Source organism: Etheostoma spectabile, chromosome 8 (genome assembly GCF_008692095.1).
Source record: "Etheostoma spectabile isolate EspeVRDwgs_2016 chromosome 8, UIUC_Espe_1.0, whole genome shotgun sequence".
NCBI classification, from domain to species: domain Eukaryota; kingdom Metazoa; phylum Chordata; class Actinopteri; order Perciformes; family Percidae; genus Etheostoma; species Etheostoma spectabile.
In genome coordinates this window covers 7,363,877-7,375,314 of record NC_045740.1, presented here as the reverse complement: position 1 = coordinate 7,375,314, position 11,438 = coordinate 7,363,877, and the positions used below count along the sequence as shown (strand labels likewise).

At 42.3% G+C, this 11,438-nt stretch overlaps 1 protein-coding gene across 1 annotated transcript; it reads right to left on the bottom strand.

Annotated features, from left to right (window-relative positions):
• Positions 1–859: 859 nt before the first annotated feature.
• c8h15orf39 (chromosome 8 C15orf39 homolog) lies at positions 860–11,003 on the bottom strand. Its single transcript, XM_032522589.1, has 4 exons — positions 10,716–11,003; positions 7,653–8,036; positions 4,805–7,616; positions 860–2,526 (listed from the first exon to the last, which is right to left on the bottom strand). Exons 2-4 carry the CDS (start codon positions 7,974–7,976, stop codon positions 1,424–1,426), a joined length of 4,239 nt encoding a protein of 1,412 aa, XP_032378480.1. The 5' UTR covers positions 7,977–8,036; positions 10,716–11,003; the 3' UTR covers positions 860–1,423.
• Between the last annotated feature and the right edge of the window lie 435 nt (positions 11,004–11,438).

Below are 11,438 nucleotides of genomic sequence, written 5' to 3'. Positions count from 1 at the left end.
TAAAGCATGTCCCTAAGAAGATTTGTACAAGCCCGTCACTGGAAATACATCTTCCACAAACAGCAACTTTGGCAAAAGGGAATTTGCAACTCAAAGTTCTGCCACAGGATGGTGACAAAGGTTAGAATCGTTTGACTGCAACAGCCGCAGTCGCACAAGACTTTAGTTAACTTGATTTTGTCTTCTACACATGGTGGGTTGAAAAGGTGTCCCAAAGTCAAAAATGTATTGTTTGAGAAAAACTTTTTAATAGCATAACATAAAACATTTGATTATTACAAAACATGTTTTTAAGACAGTGAGAATGTTTAAACAATTCAATCTGAAAGGGAAAATATACAAAATAAAATAAGTCAAGATTCACAGTGATTCGAACGCTATGGCATAGGGGCATCTCAACCCAGCGTCAATAAAGACTTCATGAGCAGCTTAGTACAGAACTACATTAATGCCTGTCCAGCTTCAGTTACACACAACAAAACACCAACCACAATCATCAGGGTCAAAATCACTGCTGTAATGATTTACCCAACTGGCACTATTACTGTAAACCTATATACACATGTGCCTGGCACTGTTTGACAGTAAACTCTTATGTAGAATGCCTGCATGTCATTTGCTGGTTTTGGTTCTTTCTTTTTTTACTGGCAAAAATAGAAAACCTATCTTCACTAACTTCACTCAGAATAACTTTTTTTTTAAACCAGAAAAGTGGATGACAAATACTAAACTTTATAGTTGCTTACAACAAAAATTTAAAACCCTAAAAGGACACATGGATTATTTTTGTAACCCATTTTGGTAAGGTTGTAGCACTTCTGTCAAATAACCATAATCCTTTGTGTGTTTAAAGGTCCCACGGCATGAAATCTTTTTTTTTTAACATTAATATGCGTTCCCCCAGCCTGCCTATGGTCCCCCAGTGGCTAGACACGGCGATAGGTGTAAACCAAGCCCTGGGTATCCTGGTCCGCCTTTGAGAAAATCAAAGATGAGCTGATCTGGAATCTTGCCCCTTATGAGGTTACATCCCCTTTCACTGCTTGGCCCTCCCACTAGAGAGAGACATCATGGTCAGGTTGATCAGTTTGTCAAGGCCACACCCCAGCCTTTAAACCAGAAAAGCCATTGATGTGTCAAAGGTGATAAGCGCTTAAAATAAACATTTCCGGGATGTTACACAGTGGCTAAAGTCAGTCCCCAAAGAATGCACCCTGTAGGTCTCAAGTGACAAAGAATGTTTAGCGGACCTCATGACAAAAAAAATATCCAGTCCAACTTCATTCCTGAGTATGCCAAACTGATATTTAGGGCTCATCTACTTGTTGCTGGCCATCAAAAATAGCTAGTAAAAGATTTAAAGCTGATCACACTCCGTGACATGACCAAAAGAACAACTGGCATCTAGATGTGTGTGGAGAGACTAGTCTTCAATTTTGAGCCAGCCTTTTTTATAGTCTATCAGTAGCTCTAGGTAGTACTTCCAATCTGGCTCACTGTCATACCTGACCTCAAATATAGTCTTTAGAGGGTTAGTGTGGGCCTCATGGATACATATAACTTCCCCTCTGTACCACACTTCTGATTTGTCATCTTCTTCATACAGATGGCGAATCCTCTTTCCCACCAGGTCTGGGTAGTAGAACCTCATGGCCCTCCGCGCCCTCTGGACAGCTGAACGCAGGACCCATCGTCTCCTGTGTTCGGCGCTGTGGCAGGCAGACAAGTAGGGGCAGTATTTGATCTTCAAGAGTGATCTGTGTTTTCTTTTAGAAGAGCTGCTAAGGGGTCTTAAGGCGTGAGAGAAGCTTTCTGATCTCTGCCACCTGTGGGTTACTTTGGGCGTCCTCCTGTGAAGGTCCCTCTCGCTGCTCACTTCTCCCTCCCCATCATCCGTCTGTGAAAGGGAAGGATCAGCAAATGTCCCGGAGTCGGAGATCGCTTGGTAGCAGGCCTTTTTTCTGTTTAGACCTTTGCTAAACATCCTCCTCAGTTTGAGAATCACGCCTGAACAATTCTTGGATCTAACCGGAGACTTGGCTCCAACGGGCTGCAGACTGGAGTATTCTTCCCTTGTTTCTGTGTCGCTCTGAGATGGAGTAAGCTTATCTAGGGTTAAAGGACACATCCATGAATTTTCAGAAGCTGTGCTAAGTTGAATGAGTGGAGAATCCTGCTCTGCAACAATACAGTCACTTTCTCCATTCTCAGTTCCTTCAGATTGATGGCCACTCCAGTTTTTCTCACTAAATGCACTCAGCACGCTTCCACTTATGGTCTTCTCTGTGTCATCTGCCTCATCTGACAAACCATTTTCCAGAAACGTATGTCTCGAACTGTTCTTTACCCTGCTTTTTGTTCTATTCTTGTTCAAATCTGATTTTGTTTCCTGGTTCTTTGGATGTGTCGGTTGGTGTGACTCTGAGGGTGAGGGAGTGATGTTTGAAAATACAGGAGTCCAGCAGCTGATCATCTCCTTACAATAGTCATTGTTTTCTCTGTCAGCAGGATCATCCAAATCTAATCCTGCAACACAGGGAATGTAGCAAATAGGAGAGGTCAAAATTAATACAAAAATATGACAGATGAGATTTTAGGTAAAAGTTCAAGTTTATAGAATTAATTTGGTGATCAGGGAAACAGATACAAGTGGACATTCAGGAGTCGTTATATAATATAAAGAAATTAACTTTTTCCCCTGACAGATTCCACACAAAAAATTGCAAGCTAGCCACCACAAACTAGAACCCAGGTTGACAGATTAATGTCTCGTAGTGCTTGTTCAGCACACAAGAACAATGAGAAACTATTGGTGATTGGACAGCATGATCCTCCACCATGAAACACTCTTAGCAGAGACAGAATAGAAGGCTGTGGGACTAAACACGAAGGCTGGGAAAAAAGGCAGCTGCTACCGGGGGGGGGGGGGGAGAATAAAACAGTAGTGAGGCAATGGTCGGACAAGGGAAATGTTCATATCCCAAAGACAAGTGCTCCCAAACTATGTGAACTGTTAATAATGTCAGCAGTGGACAGAAACTTGACTAAGCCAAATTCAGTTAGCAAATGTGTGTGGCAAATAAAATAGATGTTGAAGGACAAAAGTAAAACGATTATTTAAAGGACAAGTATCTTTATTATTTTTCAGAAATCCCATGTGAAAACTAAATCGGTGTGTGCAGCCAAGCCACCCACACCCACGGGGCTGACAGCCACAGGCAGGCTGGGAAAGTCAAAAGGTATTGAGAGTCAGAAAACACATTGTTGGTTTTTATCTTTTCATGGGATTTGTTGACAATAAAAAAATACACAATACTGCCAGCCTTATCCTTATAATCCTGTTTTCTTAAAGCACCAATTGTTTAGTCTCACTTTCCTGTATAACTAAACAGAACAGACACAGCTTTTTGATAGAATTGGCCAGTTACCATTGTCTCATCTGCTCAAAATGTGCCACAGTTAATCGTGTGTGTGTGTGTGTGTGGTGTGTGGTGTGTGTGTGTGTGTGTGTGTGTGTGTGTGTGTGTGTGTGTGTGGTGTGTGTGTGTGTGTGTGTGTGTGTGTGTGTGTGTGGTGTGTGCGTGTGTGCGTGCGTGCGCATACATGCATGCGTACATGCGGCAGGCTTTCACTTCCTTCCTCCGGTAATGTGATCCTGCCTCATGATCTTTAAGGTCCACCAAAAAAAAAATCATGAAGGAGAGTTTAATTTCTCCACAAATGGTTCATCTCAGTACCTTTCCCTCCACCCACCATAAAAAGTATGATGCAGTCATGCAACTTCTTGCGATTAGTTACTGAAAGTTAGCAGATAGGTTTCCGGCTTTATCAGAAAAAGAAAAGAAGTAGTGAGGTTAAGGGACAACATAAAAACAAATATACCTGGACTCTCTTTTGGACATCAGGTGAAGTTGATTCTGTAAAAAATAAATGGATTTCATATTGAATATTTATTGTGATTTGTTCTTTACAAAAAGGGCCAATAATGCAGAAAATATGATTACTAAAAGACTGTTTGAGGGGAAACCATGATACAGTTAACAGTAAAAATATGATGCTTTATAGTAAAATCCAGAGGAATCAGTAAGTTATACAATCTACCCTAATGGAGATTTCCAGAAATGTGCATGGAAAGGCAGGAAGCACTGTTGCTTTGGCAGTCATGTTGTACAGATCCCATGGTCAAATTTTCAAACCACAGTATTTGTACATGGAGCTTTGCTCAACTTCAATCTGAAACATAGGATCAATCTCAGTCAGTCTATTCAAGCTGATCTTTATTAAATAACAGAACTACTAATGACACCTCGACTTAACTTTTACAAGCAAATTCATACTTTTCACTCAAGACTGAGTTGAAAAGTCGAAGTTGAAATCTTTTTTTGTTTCTAGCTTACCTGGTTGAGCATGTGCCCCGTATGTTACGGCTCAGTCGTTACCGGAATGGCCCAGGTTTGAGTCTGAACCGAGGCGGCCCTTTGCTGCATGTCAACCCCCCCCACCCTCCCCCTCCACCCCTTTCTATCAAATAAAGGCCAGAAATAATCTTCAAATAAGTCGCTGTGTCCAACATTCCCCATGAAGGTCTATTCACCAACTGGTGCTAACCGCAACACCTCTAATTTGTCTTGCTTGAAGACACCAAAAAGAGGCAAAAGACAAAATACCTTCCCAGAGCAACAAAAAACAGACAGAATAAGATGTCTTTAACCGATATTACATCTCTGCAATACCCGGTTCTTTACTTTCTTTACTAGAAACACAAAGCATTACCTCAGTAACTCTGAAGTGAACATGCACTCACCCAGATGTTTGCAGACACAGGCGTGATAAAAAAGGTTGACCACGTCAGGGTAGATGTCCGGCAGGTGTTTGAGGGACATCAGTCTCCTGAGCCTGGAGGAGCAGGCTCGTTTATGAAGCTGAATGAGGATCTTTTCTTCAGAGAGTGTGGTGGGCCGCAGCTCGACTCTGTGCTCCTGCAGGATCTGGTTGATGAAGCTGCCCGGGACCATCGGAAACAGCAGCTCCTTCAACACCAGCATGGGGAGGAACACCGCCCCCGTGCGCATGACGTGTGGAAAAGGACAGCGTTCCTGGACGGTGTACTCTCTCAACCTCTCCTGAACATTACGGAGCGCTGACTTCATCTCTTCATTGAGCCACACCTCTCTGGCATTTACCCCCAACAAACAGGACACTTTCTGGACCTTGGCTGAAGAAGTTGCTGGTTCAATCAGTTCTAACTGAGACAACCAGGTTCTGAGCTCCTGCTTTGAAGAAGTCAACACATGGTTGGATACTTGCTTGCAGAGGGAATGGTGCAACTCCAAGAAGTGCTTGCGGACGGGCTCTTGTTTAGGTAGAAATTCAGTTAATGGCTGTGCAGCTGGCATCTCTGGAGGTGGAGCAAGGCAAGAAGGTTTCGTATCATGGAGAATTAGATTGTAGGTGGAAAGTTTCAGACACTGGGGTGGAATGTTTCTGAAATTTAGTTTCCTCTCAGGTGGTTGAGGTGGAGTAATTGATTTGGGTTGCAGGCTGAGTGTGCATGTATCTCTCTGAGAAGATGAGTTCCTCTGTGCAGTCACCTCACCAGGTATGGACTCATGCGAAGTCTCATTTTCATCTGCTAAAGAGTGTTTACTTTCAAGTTCATCAGGTTCACATTTCTTAATCACTAACATGAGCCCAATGTTGGATGAACCAGTCTCTTCAAGCTCTTTTTTGATTGTTGCTTTGCTGCTGTCCCTTTGACTAACAGGACTTTCTACGGAGTTGTCTGTGTCTGATGGATCTACTTTTTCAACTTTAATATTTTTAGGTTCAAATATTTCCACAACAGGTTTCTCTGTTGGAGTATCTGCACAGACTCTTTTGGTAACCAGAGAGACAACAGACTGCTGTTCATCTCGATCTGGCCTTTTAGCTCTGATGTCTGGCTTGGTTTTGACTTCACGGGGCTCAGATGACTGGATGTTTCTCTGAGGTACTCTGCCTGAAAATAACACTCCAGAGGCCTGCAGGTATGCTTGGTAAGGTGCCAGACTGAAAACATTGTCAATAATTGGCATAGGAGGAGAGTCGGTTTTATTTCCTACTTGTGCATTCTCCATTTCCACCCTTTGTCGTTTCTTATTAGGTTCTACTTCACATAAATCCCTGTGCTCTTCTTTTATATTGATAGGTGAAGATGAGTGAGAAAGACTTCTTTTTATGCACCTTTTAAGAACAGAAGTCCCTGAACTGGACACAGGGCTATTGTGTTTGTTTCCTGGTGCCAGAGCAGGGGAATAAATAATTTTTCTGACATTTGCGCTGTTAGGTACAGCTGCATGAATTCGATCTGAACTGTGATGCGGTGACCGGGGTGGCCATGCTGCTGGGGAAACAGGAAGGCTTTTTGGCTGTTTCTGGCATGTAACCTGGGCTTCACAGGAGGAATAGTCCAGTATTCTGTCCATGTTCAAACCAGTTGGTGGAAAGACAGGCCGGTCTATGTGCAGGCTGGTGAATGGGGGGAAAAATCTGTTTATTTGAATGCTGGATGGTGAGACGCCAGTTTGGCTTACATGCCTGGTAGGACTGGATTGCTCCAAACTGAGGAATGGTGAGTTGGTAGGTGATTGCTCAACACGCAGGCTGTCACTGGGTTTGTCCTTATGCAGGTTGGTTGCAGAGACCATTGGGTGCTCCATGTATTGTCTAGATGGGGAAACATTTATGTGATTTGAGTGCAAGCTAGGCGACACATGTTGCCTTTTTAGGGGGGCTCTGAGTTGGCTTGCAGTTAAATGAAATCTGGGAACTGCATAACATTGATAGTCGAGACCCCGCATCAAGACATGATTTGGCAGCGTTTCAGTGCTAGGCAAAGGAATTTCATCATGAAGCGACTGAGGCACTATGTAATGCTCCCGGGGGTTTGAGATTGTGTGTTTGAGAATAACAGGCATATCTTCTCTTGGCTTAAACTGTGCCCTGTTTTCTACATCCACATTTGCGTGGGAGTAGTAAAACATTGGGTGCTGTGTTAGCTGGCCATATTTGGAAATGGGAGAATGTTCTTGATAAACCTCTGAGGTCATATGCCCATATGTGGGATGGGAGGGGTATAACCTAGTGTAGCCTCTGGGGGAAGTCTGTAAATGCTGGCTCTGCTCACTTAGAGAACCAAACAGTGTGTGAGTCGGGGTGCAGGGGTAACTGCTATAGTTTGGGTCAATCGTGGCAGGAAAAGTCCTTACTTTACCTGGGCTGCAAGACTCCACAGTCCCATTTAATGTTTCTGCACTGGGCTCAAGCTGTAAACCTCTCTGTTGGAGCAGTGTGTCTTGTGCTTTCCTCTGGATGGGCGGTCTTTCAGTGTAGTTAGCATCAGTTTGCATCCAATCATGCTCATATACAGTGTTTGGTATCCTGGGAGAGCCATGTTCCACACTGTATCGTTGTCCCATCACACAACCCAGTTCATTACAGCAGGGGTTATGCATATAAATTGGCTTAGGCATGGCTAAGTAAACAGAGCTTTCAGATGTGGGAGATGAGTTCTCACCTCCAGTTTTTTGTTTTCTAACAGCCACTGGCGCGACCGCTGTGGGACTACTGATCCCAGGACTTTTAGTGTATAATGTAAAGCCCTGTTTTACTGGGGCACGATGCAGAGAGGACGAATGAGAATGGCCTTCCTCTGAAGAACTGCTGTCTTGCCTGTAAATGATGTGGTTTTGTCCCTCCATGCCAGAGAGGTGGCTTACAGGACTTCTACCATCCAGCAGAGAAGTCTTTGAGTTGCTCCAAGGAGGAGTGAATCCTGTTCCGTCCTTTCCTCTGGGATCATAAGTGAAGTAAGCCCCGTTGTACTGCAGTATCTGTTTACCCAGAAAACCAGACATGTTTTGTGGTTTTGACAGTCCTGTGGTCCCGTCAAATAATGGCATCTTGCTTTGAAGCACTGGGTCAACGACGTTGTGCATTGACTAGCTTCTCATCCTGTACTAACTTTGTTATGATGGTGAAATGATATGGCTCCAGACCTGCAAATATAGAAATAACAATTAGACACTGCCATTCAAATATCTGTTGGTTTAAAGGATCCATCTTTATAATTAGGACCGCAGAAACTGAAAAACTCTTTGTGCATTCAAAGAAGTCATTATTAGATAACATCTAGCTTAAGGCATATTATCAACTGTGTCAAATCTTGTGGTTTATCACATGTCACATACACCCTAATCAGCTGATGCGTATATGTGGAACCAAATTGCAACAAGCAGCAAATAAGTAGAAATGTGTGAGGGTGATTCATATCTTCACGCTTATACAAGGAATATTAATGAATCCGTTTCCTAGAAGCAGCCAATGTGATAGTTACATGTTGCAATAAACAAAAGAGCTCTCATGGTGGAGCCTCCAGCATTGCAGGTTATGGTGGTGATATAATATCCATGTGTAATTTAAAGCACCAGTCTTCAGTTCAAGACTATTTGTGCAAATATGAAGATTACATTGGTACTGAATTACTGTAATATTGCATTTTGAGTCATATTTGGTGTTTTATGGTCCTACTACGGCTCGTTTCAGATGTCACAGTGTGTCACGACCGTCACATTGAAGAGCTTCAGTCTCACTGTTATCACACCCGAACGTATCACATGATCTGACATGCACTTCTTATCTTGCGTTAATGTGCTGAGACCCAACACTGCAGCAGACTGCGTGTTTCTATTCTGCATTTTATGACCACAAACCCTGAGTCATTCCACAGTTCCTTTTTCATTCACTTCTCCTATATAGGTCTGCATACAACGGTTATTTTCATTTTCAGATAATGTACTGGTCATTTTGTCAAATGCTTAATGTCAGAAAATATTTATATGTATATATTCCTTTTTTAACTGCCCATCATAACTTTGCAGTACACAAGTTGATGTCTTCAAATGTCTTGTTTTATTCAACCAACCATCCAAAGCCCACAAATATTCAGTTAATTATCAGATATGACAAAAACAAAAGCAAATCCTGACATTTGAGCAGCTGGATCCAGTGGATAGGAACAAATCATTTCTATGCTACTTTAATTGGATATTAAGCAACTTTTTACAATATATGCTCAAAACAAATACCATTACTCAGTACCATCAAGAAGTGTGGTTGAACACCAATATGTATGCCCAGTGTGATATGGCATGCAGGCAGAATAATTTATTTTTTATTTTTTTAAGTGTTATTGTGTTCTTTGACAGATATGTGCCTGTCACAACCGATCCACAAATAGTCCTGCTCTGATTATCATAATATGGCATCAACGGCAGTAAAAAGCAACCAGTGAAAATTCCAGCTTTCCCTTTAATCAGATTTATGCATGCTCAACTCCTAAGTTGGCTTTTCCAACAGGCACTTGAAGGCAGCATAATGCAACAACTTTACAACACAATTTGCCTGAGGTCAGTTTGGCATAGGGAGAGAGACCTCATCACATGAACTCATAACTCTGCCACACAAACTGAACCAATCTGCATGAACCAGATGAGACAGTTTAGGTTTTACTTTGTTTTCTAACTTTTATTATTGTTCTAGGGGACAAAAATGTCCAATTTACCCCCTAAAACTAACAGATCTTAGTGCATAACATCCCTGCTGTCTTTTGACAGGCAGCCAAATTCAGAGCACAACATCTGCCTATAGTCTAGCTGTTAAAACAGCTGTATCAGATCCAAGGAACACATAGCAAGCTATAAAAAAAAAAAAGGCTGTAATATCTGCGATATATCTGTCGACCAAATATAGTCTCGTGCAGCACGCAGCTAGTGCTAACAGATTGTATCAGTCCATCCTGTTGACACCTTTCAGAAAAGTACAGAGTGATGGCATATCTGCATCTAAAGAGGTGAAATGTGGTGTGTGTGCATGGAGGGCTGACTAAAAACCCACACTGTGAAGTAAGTGTGTGTGTGTGTGTGTGCGCGCGCGCGTATATGTATATGTGTGTTTGTTCCCAGATCTGCAGAGCAAGGGTGATGAAGAGTGTGGCTTCCGAAAGCAAACCGTCCAAACTGACAAGCTGAGCCTCTACCACGTGGGGAAGGAGCAAATCGGCAAACAAACCCATTTTTTGTAGTCTAAAAGCTATAATGTAGGCCTATCTGATGATTAATTCTCGAGTCTGTCAGGACAAGTTGGAAGAAGTCAGCAAGATCACATGGAGAGAAAAAAAAAAAGTCTTATCGCAAAGTAAGTAACGAATAGAAATGTCTCACGATGTCTCAAAAAAACGGAATTTAAGAGTCCTCGCAGCTTCTTTTTTGTTGCTGTTATGGAACGCATGCCTGATATGTTTTTATCGAGGGTTAGTCTACATCAGAACACATGAGCTTGTAGTCCTGCCAGCATGACCCGCCTGCTCAAAGGATTAGGACGCAAATGATATGAAAATAATGTACGGGTTAGAGCTCGATCAAAGGGCGAGCGATTTCCATACAGGCTGCGAAAGCGTCGTAAACCACGGTAAAACGAAAACCACACTGTGGGTAAAATAAACACACAGTTTCAAACGCTTGCGATGCTTTGGCCACTGAAATAGTTTCACTATCTGTCATGCTTTCTCTGAATATAACCATACCCTCATGTGTGTTTGTCAAACACGATTTGTTTGTATCATAATCTGTATCATAATTTGGACATTTGAAGATTGAGCAGTAAATGGGTTTTCTTACCTCGCTGCTGTGTTGACAATAATTGATTTCCCCAAAGACTCCATGAAACACAACTTTCTGAGAAAAGAGAAGAAAGTCTCTGCTGGTTCGTGGACCGGGTCAGTCCGGATGCGCCAAAATCCCACGAAATGAAATGAAGGCCTGCCAAAAGGTTTGAGCGGCTCGCCCGAAGTCCACGCGGCTTTTGGAGAAGTTAACAAACTGAAGAAAAGACAAAAGGGAGGAGGATGGAGTTTGATCAATAGGCGGAGTCACGCCCTGTTTATCCACGGCTTGTTTTCAACACGTTTTCCCGTTTGTCACTTAGGTTTGTCACTCTTAATGGCCTTATTATTGTCTAACTGCCAACTGGCTGCTGATGTCACCTTAAGTGAATTTATTATTCTTTGACAGATAACAGAGATGTAGGCTACTACTGATTTATCTATAGCCGGACGTCTTACACCTTTCTCTGCTGTTAACCCAGCCAGTTTTAGTCCCGATAGACCTACCCTTCAGGGGGTCAACAGAAACAACAAAAGAAATTATCTGATATAATTATTACTTCACTCCATGAAACTTAACAGCTCTTTTTTTTAGCTATAAAAAAGAGTTTGGGAGCCCCTAACATAAATTAATTTATGGCACTGCACTTTTGAATGAATGGATCACTCTGCATACCTTGTAATGAAGAATAAGGAACAGCAAAAGTCAACACTTTGAAGTACACCTCTATAATGATAA